The 21,359-nt window shown below is 35.9% G+C and overlaps 1 protein-coding gene and 1 pseudogene across 2 annotated transcripts in view; both read right to left on the bottom strand.

Annotated features, from left to right (window-relative positions):
- The window catches only part of CD2AP (CD2 associated protein), a 142,217-nt gene that overhangs the window by 56,800 nt on the left and 64,058 nt on the right, over nt 1–21,359 (bottom strand). For both annotated transcript variants that reach the window (XM_009451415.5, XM_527616.9), the window contains exon 5: nt 12,827–12,947. In XM_009451415.5, the coding sequence (XP_009449690.1) occupies nt 12,827–12,947 (121 nt within the window). The remainder of the gene's footprint in view (nt 1–12,826; nt 12,948–21,359) is intronic.
- On the bottom strand, nt 3,076–5,003 carry LOC107975158 (small ribosomal subunit protein eS12-like; annotated as a pseudogene).

Below are 21,359 nucleotides of genomic sequence, written 5' to 3'. Positions count from 1 at the left end.
TTTTAAAATCATCTTTTCTTTCCCAATGGAAAAAAAAGCTTCAAACAAGGGGGGGAAATCATGCCTATGTTGCTGATCACTGTATTCCCAGGACTTTGTACAATATATTAACAAAAGGCACTCAATATATTGAATGAATAAATATATGAATGCTGAATTAACTAAACAATTGTATTTATATCTAGAATTTCCCTTTGCCAGCTTTGACTTTTAAATTTCAGATTTTGGAATACCCTGCCTTCATGAGAAATGCTAGTATACGCACATATTACTACTCACAACCCTCAAAGAGCTGAAAGTACATGAAAAGATAGTTCTATAAGCATACCTAAAAGAAAATTAGATGAAGATAGCAGCAAACAAATGGACTACAATAGTGAAAAACCACCAAATTTCCATACCCCATATGTTAAATAGCATAGTAAAGTTAAAAAAAAAAAAAAAACTGGGAAATCAGAAAAACAAAACTCTAATGATTTTACCACTCAGTAGTTAAATTATCTCAGGAGTTTCCATTTCTTGACCCTTAATATGGGAGTGACATTAATCTTCTTAAAAGCTAAGAGGATTTATTCTACTATAAAGACACATGCATGCATATGTTTATAGCAGCACTATTTACAATATTGCAGTCATGGAACCAACCTAAATGCCCATCAATGATAGACTGGATAAAAAAAATGTGGTACATATACACTATGGAATCCTATGCAGCCATAAAAAGGAATGAGATCATATCCTCTGCAGGGACATGGATGACGCTGGAAGCCATCATCCTCAGCAAACTAACACAGGAACAGAAAACCAAACACTGCATGTTCTCACTCATAAGTGGCAGCTGAACAATGAGAATACATGGACACAGGTAGGGAAACACACACCAGGACCTGTTGAGGGGTGAGGAGCGGGGGAAGGGAGAATTCAGAGGATGGGTCGATAGGTGCAGGAACCACCATGGCACACTTATACCTATGTAACAAACCTGCATGTTCTGCATATGTATCCCAGAACTTAAAGCAAAAAACAAAACAACAACAAAAACTCAAGAGGATTTCACTTGACAAAAGTGTTTGAAAAGTTCTACATATACCACAAAAAACTATTCATTGTTTCACTGAGCATCAACATATCAGAGACCATTCTAGACAATGAGTAAACAAATACACACACACACACATATATATATATATATATATATATATATATATATATATATATATATTCTAATGAGCAGGTAGACAGACAATAAGCTTAATAAGCAATAGCAACAAATTCTTCTTTGAAACGCTAAAAAAAAAAAAGAGAAGAGAATTAAAAAGTGGATAATGGGGACTTTCTGCTGTTTTACACAGAGCTGTCAGTAAGGGCCTCACTGATAAGGTGATTTCTGAGAGAATCCTGAATCAGACAAGTAGCCATCAGGACATCTTGAAGAAGAGCATTCCAGACAAAGGTATACAACAAGCACAAAGGCTGTGAGAGAGGAATGTTCCTAACATCCTTAAGAAACCTAAGGTGACCAATGTGAACAAAGGGGAAAGTTAAATAAGAGATGAGGTAAGAAAGGTGGAGGGAGGGATATGGGGATGCCAGATCATAGAGGGATTTGTAGCCATTTTAAAAGATTTTGGCTTTTAGTCTAAGTGAAATGCAAAGCTACTGGAGGGTGATCACTACTGGCTACCAGACTATTCAGTAAGTAGGTAATGGCATATAGGCTATGGTAATTATACAGCAAAAGATAACTTATACCAGGATAGCAGCAGTGAAGGTGGTAAAAAGAAAATAGATTCTAAACATTTTTTGACAAAATCTGTTAATGAATCATGGTAGGGTGCGAGGTTAAAAAGAAGAGTACAAGAGAAATGTAAGAATTTTGGCCTGAGTAAAAGAAGGATGAATTTCTCCTTAACTCAGATGGGGAAGATTACATGGAGCAGGAAAAAAAGGCAGAGGATCAATTTTGGGCATCTTAGGTTTAAGATGCCTATTAGACATTTAAATGGAGATTCTTAAAGAGGTTTAATGTGGAAGACTTTTAGAAAAGGGTGGAAAAGACAAGTATATACAGTCACTGGTTTCATAAAATAAGGGGAAAATTTGAAAACACATTCCTATTTAGCAAATAAGTGGAATCTGCATGTTAACAAAAAGACCCTCTAAATAAGAAGGGTTAAGTATATTTGACAAAATTAAAAAGGAGACATTACAAAACCGAAACGTAACACTTTCCTAGCGAAGCAATGCTTTCCCTGAGACTGAATACTAAAAGAAATTTATCTTAGACTTTTATATAGAAACCACTCAGTAACAGAATAGATGATTAATTCACCACATTCCTACAGAAAACATAATGGTGGCATTCTTAAAACTTTTATCCTACAGTTCTTCAATGAAAACTGAGGATCTAAAAATAAATTATCTGTGAAGACTCAATATTGTCCATATATTATTAAGAGTCAGAATTATCTACTTAGCAAGTAATAGAGTTTAACTGGTCAAACCAAGAACATAATCCCATTACTACACAAGAGAGGATGGAGGAAAAAGGGAAAGGGAGGGAGGAGGAGGAGAACACTATTAAATTTAAAAGACTGTGCGGAGAAACTATATGATATAATCAAATATAGTGGATATGACATTCCAATAATGAAAGCAAAAAAAAAAATAACACTTATATAATGTACATTCTACTATAATTTTTCTAACAGCTACGAGGAACATAATTATTTTACTGACTGAAAAGATTGTCAAAACACCAATTATGGACAGAGGCTGTTACACTTTGTTAGGACACAGGAAAATTTTAAGTAGTTACTCCTTATATAATGCTCACTTCCTGGCATTCACAACAATATGCAGAAACTTGCCTAAAATTTAGAGTTGGGGAAAGAAAAAAAAATTATAGTGTACTTCAACCACTGACTTTCCACCCCATAATCACAAAGCTCCACATTTAGAATGAACAGTTATTGTAAAAGGGTTAAACAAAGAAGGAAGGGTATTTCTAACAGATAAAATTCTGCGCAGTTACTAAAATCCAAATCAAGCTGAATAGCATAAGAAAATGTGCAAAGTATTTTATAATTATAAAAGTAATGAACTAAATTCAAATATAAATTAGATCTCTTGTGCTGGTGGTCCCATACAAACTTTAAGTTGTAAATATTTTAAAGGCTCAGTTTTATATGGCATCACAAAGATCATTTCACTCATATGCTTTAATTTACACCAAATTTTAATGTTAAAAGTAGGTATCAAATGATCCAATACCTGTGAACCCTAAGAAATACTAATGTGCATCAAAAGTAACTCAGGAGACAGTTTGCTAAGAGATGAATGCCCCATTAAATTTAAGCCAGGTGTTTTTGGTACTTATGTATGTTCTCTAATGGTTTTTACACACCCTTAAACATAAGTTCTGACTTCAGAATTGTTATCGAGTACTCTCAAATAAATGTAACATAAAATAGTGAAAGTACATCTAGTTGGTATGATTCCTTCTCCACTGATTCCTACCTCAATGATTTTTCTATCTTTCAATACAATCAGCATCTCCATTAAAGAAAACTGAAACTATTAAAACAATTGAAACTAAATTAAACAACTGGAACTATTTTTGTTAATATTTTTGTTTAATTCATTAAAGAGCCTTAGAAAAATTTAGAATTTTTACAAGTTTATTGCTAAGTTAAAGAGAAAAGAAATAGTGGAAGAACACTTAAAAATGAGAGGCAACTGGGCATCCCAAGTCACAATAAATACCCAGGGAGCTCACGCTTTTTTCATTACTTTGTAGCACGTATAGTATGCAGCACTTACAGAGAGCTAAAAACTAATGTAAGAGTAAATCTGAACTCCTTTGAAAGGCTAATGAGCTTTAAAGAAAGGGATTCTTTAAAGGTAATCCACAATGAATATATGGTAGAGCATAATACTGTACACAAATGTTTGGTGCCCCTCCTTGTAAGAAAATTACATATCCCCACCCTGCTGCACTTACGCATGCATGACCATAACCGCCAAATACAATGTTAGTGGAAATGACATGTCAATTTTGGACAGAAGCTTTAAAAGCCATCCTTCTTTTTCCCTGCCTCTTCAAGAATTAGAGAGTTGCAGATTATATTTTCTAATGTTTCCTGTGACATTTCTGAGATGAAAATTTGCATATTAAGCAAAATGTAGTGGCAAACAAAGTATTACATTTAGAAATATCTTCCTCCAACATTTTCTATACCTACCTAAAGTAACGCAAGTCATTTTATTCTATTAGCATACTTACTTCACATTTGTCTTCCCCCTAGAGATGTGATACTTGCACCTCTGGACTACAGAGGGATTACATACGCTCAGAAAATCAGAACTGAAAATCAGAACAAGGGTTAAGAAATGTTCACTTGTTAAAATAGCTTCCACTTCTTCCTTTGGTCACGTTTATTCTAAAAATTATAGCAGAGTTCAAACTATTCATCAAACTAAATTTTTTAATGTGATACAAAGTTTTATTTGTTCATTTCTTGCATTTGAAGGACTCTTCGATGACATACTGGGCCTGAGATTCTTTGCCATAGTCCTTAACTACTACCCAACCACAACCAATTTCTTTATAGGGTTTTCTCTCTCTGTCAATTTTACAGAGGCCTACCCATTCCCCTACAGTTGCTTGTTGTCATCAACCTTCATTAGGTTGATTTGGTGTTCAGCACCAAGGGCCTCCACCAACTTGACATACAAAGGCTCATCACAGTTGGATGCAAGCACACAAACATGAGCTTGCCACTTGTCTAAGGCTTGGCCAGCTTCACAAATTTCACTGCTAGGCTATTGTGGATGAGGGTGGTCTTCGGAACCTCCCATAAAGCAGTGGCAGTATTAACATCCATTACATCTCCAGCAACAATACCCTCTTCTACCACAGCAGTGGGTTCAGGTGAAGCCAAATCTTCAACACATCCAAGCCTTTGCTTATGCAAGACTTGTTGGTGGAAGGCAAAGAGCCATCAAACTAATTTATGTCTTCACTTTATAACTTAAAAATTATTACTATAATTAACTGAAAACTCTGACCTGAAAGTCTGGTATTATACCAGCATTTTTTCCTCACAATCTCATTATTCCTAGCTCTCATTATTAGATCTGATATATACTGTCTACTTTGTAGAACAATTACTGGTATTTTATGACTATGTAAAGTAACATTTTTTCCTGTCACTTTCTAAAATTCCAAGAGGTGTCTTTTACATCAATCTTTTAGACACTAAATTCATGTTGGTTTTTCTATACTCATAATTTATTGATAAACCACGAATTATAATATTGCTTTCTAAGCATTCATCCTTTCAAGCCTAATATTAGATGGCTTTTATACTAAAAAGCAAACGAACAAGGCAACACAATTGTAGCTTGTGATGTTTAGATAACTAAAACTTGGAAGAAAAATTAAATTTCCTTAGAAGTAAAGCAAACTCGGCCGGGCGCAGTGGCTCACGCCTGTAATCCCAGTACTTTAAGAGGCCGAGGTGGGCGGATCACGAGGTCATTGAGACCATCTTGGCTAACACGGTGAAACCCTGTATCTACTAAAAATACAAAAAATTAGCTGGGTGTGGTGGCGGGCGCCTACTTGGGAGGCTGAGGCAGGAGAATGACGTGAACCCGGCAGGCGGAGGTTGCAGTGAGCCAAGATCGCGCCACTGCACTCCAGCCTGTGTGAAAGAGCGAGACTCCGTCTCAATAAATACATACATACATACATACATACATACATACATACATACATGTAAAGCAAACTCAATTACTCATTTCATACATTTCTATGGTCAATGAGCTTAGAAATAAAATCATTAGAGATGAAAATATACCTTCTGGTATTAAATTGGAATTAGAGGTACTAGTAAAGATGGATAAACAGATGAACGATCAAGACATATGGGTAGAGGTATGGGATTGTATGTGCATGTAAGCATTTTCCAGCTTAATCCACTAAGCAGGCTCAGAAGCATTACCCCAGTAGCAATGACCACACCTCTACCCAGATCTTGATGCCCAAACACTATTCCTCTCTCAAAAAAAAAAAAAAAGTTTGCCTTGATAGGTAGCTGATTCCAAGACTAGGGTAGGGAAGGTTCAAAATGAGCTTGGAATATCTTATATCACAGAGTAAGGAAGTTCACAGAAAATGATGGAGACATGTCAAAATGACATAATACTGCAAACTAATCCATAATGACAAACCAGATCTATGATTGCCTAGGACTAAGGGCAGAAAAAGAAATGGACTGCAAAAAGCATGAGCAATATTTTGGGGGTGATGGAAATGTTCTGTACATGTTTTCATGGATTTATACATCTGTCAAACTCATCAGATTGTATATTTTAAAGCGACACAATTACTGTATGTAAATTGTATCTCCAATAAAGTTGACTTTTTTAAAAAGTCACAGAAGTTACCTTGAAGGAACTCTCACTAGCCAAATCATACAGTTATCAAAATAAATAATACTGGTAATAGACTGATACCTGATGAATAAAACAGAACCCTCTGATGAGTCCACACTGATAAATACATAAACCGGAGAAAGACAAAAGTTTGTCTTTAGAGTAAAATATTAAGTAATACACATAGAAGGGATGATGGTATTAGAAAATCACCATTTTTGGTAACCATCATAGTAACAACTATTTGAGTAAAATTTATCCATGATGCTAAAACTGTTGAGTGAAAGTCTGATGAGGAATAGCATATTTACATAGTCTCAAAGTATCTCTCCATGAAACACTTACTGTAAGAAGAAAAACAGTAGAAGTACAGTGGCAGCACAGCTGAAACTAAATTTATGATTAAATTTTAATCAAATTTAACATCCCCAATAAAAAAAGACATGGACACCATGTGCCTCCAAATATTACATAAGACATCGTCACTCCATAGTCCTGCCAATAAAATATAATCTGAATCTAATCATGAGGAATCGGGGGAAAAAGACAAACAAACAGGACCATTCCACAAAATAATCGGCCTAAACTCTTCAAAAATGTCAACGTCAAGAAAACAAAAAACAGAAAAAGGCTAGAAGACTATTACAGATTTAAGAAACACTGGAAATAAATTCCATGTATAATCCTTTTCAGGACTGGGAGGGAAAAAACAGCTATAAAGAACATGCTGGAATAATAAAAAAATGTGTATGGAGATTACAGAATAAACAATACTATCAATATTAAATGTCTTGATTTTGATAACTGTACTGTAGTTACATAAGAGACTAACTTTATTCTTGGGAAATACACATTGAAATACTAAAGAATAAAGATAAAATACAGATATCTAGATAGAAGGTGAATGATAAGTTAGCAAATGGGGTGAAATGTTAAAAATTCGTATATCAGGGTAAAGGATCTAAGAGAGGTCTTTGTTTTATTTTTATAATTTTTCTCCAAGTTAAAAAAAAGTTTCAAAGTAAATCACTGTACTGGAGTTAGAAGGATGGACCCAGAGATGAGTAATATAATAGTATGGAAATGTACAGAGGAATGGGATCCAAAAGCCCAAATTCTTAGAAGTCCTGGTTCTAACAAAAATAAATATATAAAATAATATGTAAATCATGACTTAAGTTTCTCTACTATAAAATGAAGGGGTTGTACTAGGACTTTCTAGCTCTATATCTAGATTTTTATGAACTTGCTCTATCGCTTCATGCTCTTTTCTACCACAGCAAAAGCCTGACTCTTCTGCAGGCTCCATACAAGAATTAGGTGGGAAAAAGCTGCATGAATCATTCATGTACAAACAAACCATAATTATGGATGAAGACAAAAGTGTCAAGGAGCTTAATAAAGTCTAAAATGGTGGAATGAGAAACACAGCACATTAACTTTAGTAATAATCTTAATGATTTCTAGAAATCTTTTATCAATTATGTTTAATAGAATCATCTATTAAATTTTAAAATATTATCTGACTTTTTTCTCTAAAATTAATTTTCTTGGCCAGATGTGGTGGCTCACATCTGTAATCCCAGCACTTTGGGAGGCTGAGGTGGGGGAACTGCTTGAAGCCAAGAGTCCAAAACCTGCCTGGTCAACATAGTGAGGCCCCATCTCTTTAAAAAAATGTTTTTAATTAGCTGTGCATCATGATGCATACCTACAGTCCCAGCTACTTGGCAGGCTGAGGCAGAAGGATCACTTGAGCTCAGGAGGTTAAGCTGTAGTGAGCTATGATCATGCTACTGCACACCAGACTCGGCAACAAAGTGAAACCCTGCCTGTTTAAAAAAAAAAAAAAAATTGCACAAAACAGAGACCGTTATCCAGACTAATAAAGAAAAGAGAGAAGAATCAAATAGACACGATAAAAAATTATAAAGGGGAGATCACCTCTGATCCCACAGAAACACAAACTACCATCAGAGAATACTATAAACACCTCTACGGAAATAAACTAGAAAATATAGAAGAAATGGATAAATTCCTGGACACAGAAACCTCCCCAAGACTAAAACAGGAAGAAGTCAAATCCCTGAATAGACCAATAACAAGTTTTGAAATTGAGGCAGTAATTAATAGCCTACCAACCAAAAAAAAGCTCAGCTCTAGATGGATTCATAGCCGAATTCTACCGGAGGTACAAAGAGGAGCTGGTACCATTCCTTCTGAAACTATTCCAAACAACAACAAAAAAAGGACTCCTCCGTAACTCATTTTATGATGCCAGCATCATCCTGATACCAAAACTTGGCACGGACACAACAAAAAAAAGAAAATTTCAGGCCAATATCCCTGATGAACATCAATGTGAAAATCCTCAATAAAATACTGGCAAACCAAATCCAGCAGCACATAAGAAAGCTTATCCACCATGATCAAGTCGGCTTCATCCCTGGGATGCAAGGCTGGTTCAACATATGCAAATCAATAAACATAATCCATCACATAAACAGAATCAATGACAAAAACTGCATAATTATCTCAATAGATGCAGAAAAGGCCTTCGATAAAATTCAACACTGCTTCATGCTAAAAAACTCAACAAACTAGGTATTGATGGCACGTATCTCAATATAATAAGAGCTATTTATGACAAAGTCATAGCCATTATCATACTGAATGGGCAAAAGTTGGAAGCATTCCCTGTGAAAACCGGCACAAGACAAGGATGTCCTCTCTCATCACTCCTATTCAACATAGTATTAGAAGTTCTGGCCAGGGCCATCAGGCAAGAGAAAGAAACGGCATTCAACTAGGAAGAAAGGAAGTAAAATTATCTCTGTTTGCAGATGACATGATTGTATATTTAGAAAACACCATCATCTCAGCCCAAAATCTCCTTAAGCTGATAAGCAACTTCAGCAAAGTCTCAGGATACAAAATCAATGAGCAAAAATCACAAGCATTCCTATACACCAATAAAAGACAAACAGAGGGCCAAATCATGAGCAAACTCCCATTCACAATGGCTACAAAGGGAATAAAATACCTAGGAATCCAACTTACAAGGGATGTGAAGGACCTCTTCAAGGAGAACTACAAACCACTGCTCAAGGAAATAAGAGAGGACCCAAACAAATGGAAAAACATTCCATGCTAATGGATAGGAATAATCAATATCATGAAAATGGCCATACTGCCCAAAGTAATTTATAGATTTGATGCTATTCCCATCAAGCTACCACTGACTTTCTTCACAGAATTAGAAAAAAACTACTTTATGTTTCATATGGAACCAAAAAAGAGCCCACATTGCCAAGACAATCCTAAGCAAAAAGAACAAAGCTGGAGGCATCATGCTACCTGACTTCAAACTATACTACAAGGCTACAGTAACCAAAACAGCATGGTCTGGTACCAAAAAAGATATATAGACCAATGGAACAGAACAGAGCCCTCAGAAATAACGCCACACATCTACAACCACCTGATCTTTGACAAACCTGACAAAAACCAGCAATGGGGAAAGGATTCCCTATTTAATAAATGTTGTTGGAAAAACTGGCTAGCTGTATACAGAAAACTGAAACTGGACCCCTTCCTTATACCTTATACAAAAATTAACTCAAGATGGATTACAGATTTAAACGTAAGACCTAAAACCATAAAAACCCTAGAAGAAAACCTAGGCAATACCATTCAGGACATAGGCATGGGCAAAGACTTCATGACTAAAACACCAAAAGCAATGGCAACAAAAGCCAAAATTGACAAATGGGATCTAATTAAACTAAAGAGCTTCGGCACAGCAAAAGAAACTATCATCAGAGTGAACAGGCAACCTACAGAATGGGAGAAAATTTTTGCAATCTATCCATCTGACAAAGAGCTAATATCCAGAATCTACAAAGAACTTAAACATCTTTACAAGAAAAAAAAAAAAACTCCATCAAAAGGTGGGCAAAGGCTATGAACAGACACTTTTCAAAAAACGACATTTATGAGGCCAACAAACCTATGAAAAAAAGCTCACCATCACTGGCCATCAGAGAAATGCAAATCAAAATCACAATGAGCTACCATCTCATGCCAGTTAGAATGGCAATCATTAAAAAGTCAGGAAACAACAGATGCTGGAGAGGATGTGGAGAAATGGGAACGCTTGTACACTGTTCATGGGAGTGTAAATTAGTTCAACCATTGTGGAAGACAATGTGGCAATTCCTCAAGGATCTAGAACTAGAAATACCATTTGACCCAGCAATCCCATTACTGGGTATACACCCAAAGGATTATAAATAATTCTACTATAAAGACACATGCACACATATGTTTAATGCAGCACTATTTAACAACAGCAAAGACTTGGAACCCACCCAAATGCCAATCGATGTTAGATTGGATAAAGAAAATGTGGCACATATACACCATGGAATACTATGCAGCCATAAAAAAGAATGAGTTCAGCTGGGCACAGTGGCTCCCGCCTGTAATCTCAGCACTTTGGGAGGCCGAGGCATGTGGATCACCTGAGGTCGGGGGTTCAAGACCAGCTTGACCAACATGGAAAAACCCCATCTCTACTAAAAATACAAAAAATTAGCTGGGCGTGGTGGCACATGCCTGTAATCCCAACTGCTTGGGAGGCTGAGGCAGGAGAATCGCTTGAACCTGGGAGGGGGAGGTTGTGGTGAGCCAAGATTGCATCATTGCACCCTAGCCTGGGCAACAAGAGTAAAACTTTGTCTCAAAAAACAAAATTAAAAAAAAAAAGAATGAGTTCATGTCCTTTGGAGGGTCATGAATGAAGCTGGAAACCATCATTCTCACGAACAGAAAACCAAACACTACATGTTCTCACTCATAAATGGGAGGTGAACAGTAAGAACATATGGGCACAGGGAGGGGAACATCACACACCGGGGCCTGTCGGGGGGAGGGGGGTGAGGGGGGCGCAATGGGAAGGATAGCATTAGGAGAAATACCTAATGTAGATGACGGGTTGATAGGTGCAAACCACCATGGCACATGTATACCTGTGTAACAAACCTGCATGTTCAGTACATGTATCCCAGAACTTAAAGTATAATTTAAAAAAAAGGAAAAAAAATTGCATTCTTTTACCACTGAGTGCACTGAGGTTTATAAACCCATTTGCTATACCAACTTTATGTTTTCCTACTTAATTTCAAAATTTTTACTCTTCCATATGTAAGACACTGAAAGTACTGATAAAAGAAAGCAAGAAAAAAAAAACTAATAGCTCACAACAACCTATGATGCTGCAAACATTATGCTTAGAAACTACCTGTCAATGCACGAAACAGCTCTTTCACGTTAAAAAAAAAAAAATTATTCCTGTTTTGCAAACAAAAAGACTACAGTTAAGCAAAGACAACCAAGGCACAGTTTCTGCCATCACGGAAGACTAACACCTTAGTATGATCTTGTATGTAAAGATAGATTAAAACATATAAGTGTAGCATTGGGACACAATGACAAGTATTCAGTACATAAGCAGTCTGAGCAATCTTACAACTTCATCTCATTATTTTTAATATTTAGTTTTCATATATTTGCATTAAGCCGGTTCTAAAAACAAAAACCAATGATACTGGCAACCTTAAGGTTATGATCTACTCCTAATACCTATAAATCCATCTAATCATAAAATTGCCAAATAATATTAGCTAATGCAAATCCCCGAAAATTCTCACTACATATACATTTCCATCAGGAAAAACATATTCTTATCCCTACATTTCCACTTGTAAATTCAAGACCTCTTTTGGAAAACAAAACAAAACTCTCCTAATTCCAACAGCAATTCTTAAAAGTAACAAAATTTAAATCTAGCTTTGGGGTAAAATTTTGTCAATCATACTCTTAAATGGTGAGCAAATTAAGAAGAATTTGTGGGTGAGTCTCTAAATAACTAACATCACAAAATAACTAAATGACATTTGGCTAACCGGAATAAACAAAATCTATTATGTGAATACAGAAAATAACAAAAGTAAGGTTGTTTCTTATTTCTAAAATTTCTGAAGTATTAAACAGGCCATTTGCAAACTCAGCAGACCAAAAATGCATATAAATATATCTTTACTAGGAAGAAATCAGATAACCTAAGATGAATCATTTTAAACTCAGGGTACTAAAGATTTACCTAAGGTTAAAGCAGAAATCAGAGAAAGAAAAATATTAAATTATTGGACTAGATATTTAATTCAGTTAGGTCCCCATAATAATTTGCTTTTTTAAAGTAGACTAATTGAAGCTGACTCAAAGTTCAAAAGAAAGAACAGAGTTTCAAAAAATACAAAATAAAACACTAGATGCTATATAAAGTTTATTTAAATCAATTAAAAAATTTAAAAAAATAGTCTACCTGAATCATCCTGGGCTTCATGAGTTTCACCATCATCTGTTACCTCTAATTCTTTCACAAAATTTGAGGGAAACAGTCCCAACTTGTTATTCAGGGTTCCACTCCACCAGCCTTCTTCTACCTGAAAAAGTTCACAATTCAAAAGTAAAAACAACTTGTGTTAAGTGAAAATCGTCACCCTATGGGAAAATTAAGCTGCAAAAGCAAACAGGCACAAAAGTAGCACTATGAAATAAACCCTTGAAATTTAAAACACAATGAAGAAAATATATTTTAAGTGGATTAAATTTTAGTGTATTACTCATATATGGGATTAATCATACCTCAACAGTACTTCGCACATTTACAATGACAATTTGTAATCAATCGCAATCTATGAAGTACTTTTCATGAAAGTATCAGATAACCATATATACTGTATTAACAGCAAGAAGTACATAGCTTCTGGAATGTCACTCTTGTAAACACTACTAAGGCTTGATTTGTATATTATTTAAAGTATTTGGAAATTTTTTATTTGAAAAAAATTTGATGATTCTAAGAATGTAACTTCCTGGCCAGGCACGGTGGCTCAGGTCTGTAATCCCAGCACTTTGAGAGCCCAAGGTAGGCAGACTGCTTGACCAGGAGTTTGAGACCAGCCTGGGCAACGTGGTGAAATCCCATCTCTAAAAAAAATACGAAAGTTAGCTGGGCATGGTGGTTCGCGCCTGTAGTCCCAGCTACTGGGGAGGCTGAGCCCAACTGTGCCACTGGACTCCAGCCCAGGTGACAGAGGAGACCCTGTCTCAAAAAAAGAAAAAAGAAAATAAACATAACTTCCTAAATGGCACAGAAAATTGCTAAACCTATTACTTGAGCAGTGATTCTTAGCTTAAGTATAATAATTTCCTACTTTTAAAAACCCAGATGTCAAGCTCCACTAAACACCTTCCTCCAAACAGATATATCCTCATGAATCAAACACTTCACAAAAACATTCACACTTACCAATAAGATTACTCAATTTCTATGAAATTTTTAATATTTAGTAACTTTAAAAATGTATAGTTTCTGATATGGATATTAAGGAGTGCTCACAGGTTAAAAACAATTTTTTAGGCCAGGTTCACTGGCTCATGCCTATAATCCCAGCGCTTTGGAAGGCCAAGGCAGGCAGATCACCTGAGGTCAGGAGTTTGAGACCAGCCTGGCCAACATGGTGAAATCCCACCTCTACTAAAAATACAAAAAAAAAAAAAAAAAAAAAAAAATCACTAGGTGTGGTGGTGCACACCTGTAGTTCCATCTACCTGGGAAGCTGAGGCAGGAGAATCAGTTGAACCTGGGAAGCGGAGGTTGCAGTGAGCTGAGATGGCGCCACTGCTCTCCATCCTGGGCAACATAGTGAGACTCCAGCTCAAAAAAAAAAAAAAAACCAAACAAAATTTAAAAAAGAGTAAACTATTCACTGTCAAATTTTACTTAGCAGCACTACACACAATATAGCTTAAAAAAAGATCTATTTCTTGTTTAAAATATTTTTAATTGTTTTCCATCTCATAAAAGGTAGGCAACCTTTTACTAAGTTAGTCATCTAACAGCCAGTATGTGTTAGTCATGGTGTTAACTACTAGGGAAAGATTCAAACTTGCATATGAGAAATCCCTGTTCTTCAATAAAACATTTAAAGAAAAAAACAATAAGCAGATGGCTACAATACAATGTAAGAGGTACTATAACTAACATATGAACAAAATGCTGTCAGGAGCAAACAGGGCTTGAAAGAATAAAAAAAAAATGCTCCCCCCCAAAAGGAAATGACAAAAACAATGTGATATTAAAGGCTGAATAAAAGTAAAACTATAGTAACTTAAAAATAAATGATTCATGGAAGGTATAGCTAAAATACAAAATGGGTGCTAGAATACAAGCTGTTTGGGGGAGAAAGGGAAGGCAGTAAAGCATGAAGTGACCAGAATTTTTATCAGACTTAAGGAAGCACCAAAGAACTGGAAGTGATCCAAACTAGATGTAGACCAAACTAGAATAAATACAACAAAGGGAGAGAAACATCAGCTGTCTATTATCTATACCTGGAACCCCAACTGGCAACAACTGAGGAGTTAGGGTTAAAGAATTCTTAGGAGGCAGAGTAGTACAGTGGTAAAAAAATACACAAAAATAGACTGCATGACAATTTGCAATTGCAAAAATATAGAACCAGCCCAAATGCCCATCAATCAACAAGTGAATTTAAAAATATGTGGTGTATATATATACACACATCATGGAATACTACTCAGCCATAAAAAGGAACAAAATAATGGCATTCGCAGCAACATGGATGGAACTGGAGGCTATTATTCTAAGTGAAGTAACTCAGGAATGGAAAACCAATCATTGTATGTTCTCACTCATATGTGGGAGCTAAGCTATGAGGAAGCAAAGGCTTAAGAATGATACATTGGACTTTGGGGACTTGGGGGGAAAGAATGGGGGTGGCGAAGGATAAAAGACTACACATTGGGTACAGTGTGCACTGCTCAGGTGATGGGTGCACCAAAATCTCAGGAATCACCACTAAAGAATGTATTCATCTAACCAAACACCACCTGTTCCCCAAAAACCTATTGAAATAAAAAAATTAAAAAATTTTAAAAAAACAGACTGCAAGGATTGAAATTCAGACTTAGATGGCTGCAAGAAGATCTCTCATCCTACAATTGTGACCTTGACACTCCTCCCACCAAGAAGTGGTGGTCTCTGTTCCCTACCCCTTAAATCTTGATGGCTTATGACTCACTTGTAACCAACAGATGCTAGTTTGTAAAGGGCAATAAAACTAATATGTGCTGAAATGCTTGCACTTAAGAGCCGTGAACTGCCATATAGTAAGTCCGACGACCTTGAGATGCCTATACTGTAAGAGAGTCAACCCAAATAGAAAGGCTAACATAATGGCTCTCCAATTGGCAGTTACAGTCTTCAAGGTTTCTAGGCACCAGATATGTGAGTGAAAAAAACTTCCTATTATTCCAGGACACCCCACCATTGAATCTTTCCAGCTAAGGGCCCCAGACAAGGCATTTGGGCTATACCCCATCTGAATTCTTGACTCACAGGCATAATACAACCGTTATTCTTTGCCACCAAGTTTGGGATGGCTTGGTATGCAACAACAGTAACTAAAACAGCCACCACTTATCTTCCTTGATTTAGTCTCTTCCTATGTACAATGGGGATAAAAATACCTATCTTCTTAGGTTTTTTAAAACTTTCAAGGATATAATAAATGTGAAACTCTCAGCACAATGCTTCAACCATAACATAAGCTCAAGAAATGTTAACTATTATTACTGCAACCAAGTGAAAATAAAACAGCCTTTGTATAAACACAATCTAAGTTTGTATAAACATAAAAACACTAGAGATAAATTACATTACAGGGTGTTTCGACACAAAATCAATCTGTGCTATAATACATAGTATCAAAACATACATGTTGAAAACATGACCTTCAACTGTGAAATTAAACTTTAATACTCCTTCAAATGATAAAAGCAGAGATGTAAAAAATTATTTAAAAATCTTTTTTTCTTTTTTTTATTTCCATAGGTTATTGCAGAACCGGTGGTGTTAGTTTACATAAGTAAGTTCTTTAGTGGTGATTTGTGAGATTCTGGTGCACCCATCAGCTGAGGAGTATACACTGCACCCAATTTGTAGTCTTTTATCCCTCATCCCCTTCCCACCCTCTTCCCCCGAGGCCCCAAAGTCCACTGTGTCATTCTTATGCCTTTGCATCCTCATAGCTTAGCTCCCACTTACAAGTGAGAACATATGATGTTTGGTTTTTCATTCCTGAGTTACTTCACTTAAAATAATAGTCTCCAATCTCATCCAGGTCGCTGTGAATGCCATGAAATCATTCCTTTTTATGGCTGAGTAGTACTCCAGCACATATATACATACCACAGTTTCTTTATCCACTCATTGATTGATGGGCATTAAGGTTGGTTCCACATTTTTGAAATTGTGAACTGTGCTGCTATAAACATGTGTGTGCAACTATCTTTTTCATATAATGAGTTCTTTTCCTCTGGGATTGTAGTGGGATTGCTGGATCAAGTGATAGTTCTACTTTTAGTTCTCAAATGAATCTCCACACTGTTTTCCATAGTGGCTGTACTAGTTTACATTCCCACCAGAAGTAAAGAAGTGTTCCCTGTTCACCACATTCACACCAACATCTATTTTTTTTTTTTAATGGTCATTCTTGCAGGAGTAAGGTGGTATCACATTGTGGTTTTGATTTGCATTTCCCTGATAATTGGTGATGTTGAACATGTCTTCATATGTTTGTTGGCCATTGTATATCTTCTTTTGAGAACTGTCTATTCATGTCTTTAGCCCACTTTTTGATGGGATTGTTTTTTTCTTGCTAATTTGTTGGAGTTCATTGTAGATTCTGGATAGTAGTCCTTTGTCAGATGTATAGATTGTGAAGATTTTCTCCCACTCTGTGGTCTGTTTACTCTGCTGACTGTTTCTTTCGCCGTACAAAAGCTCTTTAGTTTAATTAGGTCATAGCTATTTATCTCTGTTTTTAGTGCATTTGCTTTTGGGTTCCTGGTCACAAAATCCTTGCCAAAGTCAATGTCTAGAAGGGTTTTTCCAATGTTATCATCAAGAATTGTTACAGTTTCCGGTCTCAGATTTAAGTCCTTGATCCATCTTGAGTTGATTTTTGTATAAGGTGAGAGATGAGGATCCAGTTTCATTCTCCTGCATGTGGCTAGCCAATTATTCCAGCACCATTTGTTGAAAAGGATGTCCTTTCCCCATTTTATGTTTTTGTTTGCTTTGTTGAAGATCAGTTAGCTCTAAGTATTTGGGTTTATTTCTGGGTTCTCTATTCTGTTCCGTTGGTCAATATGCCTATTTTTATACCAGTACCATGCTGTTTTGGTGACTGTGGCCTTATAGTATAATTTGAAATCAGGTAATGTGAGGTCTCCAGATTTGTTCTTTTTGCTTAGTCCTGCTTTGGCTATGCAGGCTCTTTTTGGTTCCATATGAATTTTAGAATTTTTTTTTCTAATTCTGTGAAGAATGATGGTGGTATGTATAGGAATTCTGTTGAATCTGTAGATTGCTTTTAGCAGTATGGTCATTTTCACAATACTGATTCTACCCATCCGTGACCATGAGATGTGTTTACATTTGTTTTTGTCGTCTATTTCTTTCAGCAGGGTTTTGTAGTTTTTCTTGTTGAGGTCTTTTGACTCCTTGGTTAGGTATATTCCTAAGCATCTTATTTTTTTTTTTTTTTTTTTTTGCAGCTATTGTAAAAGGCGTTGAGTTCTTGATTTGATTCTCCACATGACTGCTGTTGGTATATAAAAGAGCTGCTGATTTGTGTACATTAATTTTGTACCCGGAAACTTTGCTGAATTCTTCTCTCAGTTCTAGGAGCTTTCTGAAGGAGTCTTTTGGGATTTCAAGGTAAACGATCATATCATCAGCAAACAGTGACAGTGTGACTTCCTCTTTACCAAGTTGGATGCCCTTTATTTCTTTCTCTTGTCTAATTGCTCTGGCTAGGACTTCCAGTACTATGTTGAACAGGAGTGGTGAGAGCAGGCATCCTTGTCTTGTTCCAGTTCTCAGAGGGAATGCTTTCAATTTTTCCCCATTCAGTATTATGTTGGCTGTGGTTTTGCATAGACGGCTTTTATTACACTGATGTATGTCCCTTATATGCCAATTTTGCTGAGAGTTTTAATCATAAAGTGATGCTGGATTTTGTCTAATGCTTTTTCTGCATCTATTGAGATGATCATGTGATTTTTGTTTTTAATTCTGCTTATGTGACATATCATATTTACTGACTTGCGTATGTTAAACTATCCCTGCATCCCTGATATGAAACCCACTTGATCGTGGTGCATTATCTTTTTGATATGTTGTTGGATTCGGTTAGCTAGTACTTTGTTTAGGATTTTAGCATCTATATTCATCAGGAATATTGGTCTGTAGTTTTCTTTTTTTGTTATGTCCTTTCCTGGTCTTGGTATTAGGATGATACTAGCTTCACAGAATGATTTAGGGAGGGTTCTCTCTCCCTATCTTGTGAAACAGTGTCAACAGGATTGGTACCAATTATTTGAATGTCTGGTAGAATTCTGGTGTGAATTCGTCTGGTCCTGGATCTTTTTTGTTGTTGTTGGTAATTTTTTATTACCACTTCAACCTCGCTGCCTGTTACTGTTCTGTTCAGCACATGTAATTCTTCCTGATTTAATCAAGGAGGATTGTATCTTTACAGGAATTCAGCCATCTCCTCTAGGTTTTCTAGTTTATGTGCAGAAAAAAGTTCATAGTAGCCTTGAATGATCTTTTGTATTTCTGTGGTGTCAACTGTAATATCTCCTGCTTTGTTTCTAACTGAGCTTATTTGGATTTTCTCTCTTCTTTTCTTGGTTAACCTTGTTAATGGTCTATCAATCTTATTTATCTTTTCAAAGAACCAGTTTTTTGTTTCATTTATCTTTTGTATTTTCTGTTTGTTCCAATTTCACTTAGTTCTGCTCTGATCTTGGTTATTTCCCTTCTTCTGCTGAGTTTGGGTTTGGTTTGTTCTTCTTTTTCTCATTTCTTGAGATGCCCTTAAATTGTCTGTGCTCTTTCACAATCTTTGATGTAGGCATCAACTTATAACTTTTAAGTTGACTTTTAAGTTAAAAGTTAGGTTATTAACTTTCCTCTTAGCACTGCCTTTGCTATCCCAGAGGTTTTGAAAGGTGTGTCACTATTGTCGTTCAGTAAGAAGAATTTTTTAATTTCCATCTTGATTTCATTTCTGATCCAATGATCATTCAGGAGTAGGTTACTTAATTTCCACGTATTTGCATGGTTTTCAAGGCTCCTTTTGGAGTTGATTTCCAGTTTTATTTCACTGTGGTGTAAGAGAGTGCTTGACATAATTTCAATTTTCTTAAATTTACTGAGGTTCATTTTGTGGCCTATCATATGGTCTATCTTGGAGAAAGAACATGCACTGTTGAATAGAATGTATATCCTGTGGTTGTTGTGTAGAATGTTGTATAAGTATTTGTTAACTCCATTTGTTCCAGGGTATAGTTTAAATTCACTGTTTCTTTGTTGACTTTGTCTTGATGACCTGTCTAATGCTGTCAGTGGAGTATTGAAGTCCCCCACTATTAATGTCTTACTATCTCATTTCTTAGGCCTATTACTAATTGTCTTATAAATTAAAGAGCTCCAGTGTTAGGTGCATATATATATAGAATTGTGATACTTTCTTGTTGGACAAGGCCTTTTAACATTATGTAATGTCCCTCTTTGTCTTTTTAAACTGCTGCTGATTTAAAGTTTGTTTTGTCTGATATAAGCATAGCTACTCCTGCTGTCCATTTGCATGAAATGTCTTTTTCTACATCTTTAAGTTTATGATTCCTTATGTGTTAAGTGAGTCTCTTGAAGGCAGCAGAGGGTTGGTGAATTCCTGTCCATTCTGCAATTCTGTATCTGTCAAATGGAGCATTTAGGCCATTTACACTCAACATTAGTATTGAGATGTGAGATACCATTCCATTCATCGTGGTATTTGTTGCCTATATACCTGGGTTTTTTTGTTTTTTGTTTTTGCTTTTTAACTTCTATTTTTGTTTTATAGGTCCTGTGAGATTTATGCTTCAAAAAGGTTCTGTTTTGATGTGTTTCTAGGATTTGCTTCAAGATTTAGAGTTCCTTTTAGCAGTTCTTGTAGTACTGGCTTCGTAGTAGTGAATTCTCTCAGCATTTGTTTGTCTGAAAAAGACTGTATGTTTCCTTCATTTATGAAGCTAAGTTTTGCTGGATACAAAATTCTTGGCTGATAATTGTTTTGTTGAGGAGGCTCAAGATAGGACCCCAATCCCTTCTAGCTTGTATGGTTTCTGCTGAGAAATCTGCTGTTAATTTGACAGACTGTCCTTTATAGGTTACCTGGTACTTCTGCCTCACAGCTCTTAAGATTCTTTCCTTCATCTTAACTTTAGATAACCTGATGACAATGTGCCCAGGTGATAATCTTTTTGTGATAAATTTCCCAGGTGTCCTTTGAACTTCCTATATTTGGATGTCTAGGTCTCTGGCAAGGCCGGGGAAGTTTTTCTGATTATTCCCCCAAATATGTTTTTTAAACTTTTAGATTTCTCTTCTTCCTCAGGAAAGCCAATTATAATGTGATGACAATGTGCCCAGGCAATAATCTTTTTGTGATAAATTTCCCAAGTGTTCTTAAACTTCTTATATTTGGATATCTAGGTCTGTAGCAAGGCTGGGTAAGTTTTTCTGATTATTCCCCCAATTTTTTTTTAAACTTTTAGATTTCTCTTCTTCCTCAAGAAGGCCAACTATTCTTACGTTTGGTCATTTAACATAATCCCAGACTTCTTGGGGGCTTGGTTCATATTTTCTTATTCTTTGTCTTTGTTAGATTGGGTTAATTCAAAAACCTTGTCTTTAAGCTCTGAAGTTATTTCTT

Source organism: Pan troglodytes, chromosome 5 (genome assembly GCF_028858775.2).
Source record: "Pan troglodytes isolate AG18354 chromosome 5, NHGRI_mPanTro3-v2.0_pri, whole genome shotgun sequence".
Classification (NCBI taxonomy): Eukaryota; Metazoa; Chordata; class Mammalia; order Primates; family Hominidae; genus Pan; species Pan troglodytes.
Note: the sequence above shows the minus strand (reverse complement) of the source record. Positions and strands in the feature narration are given on the sequence as shown.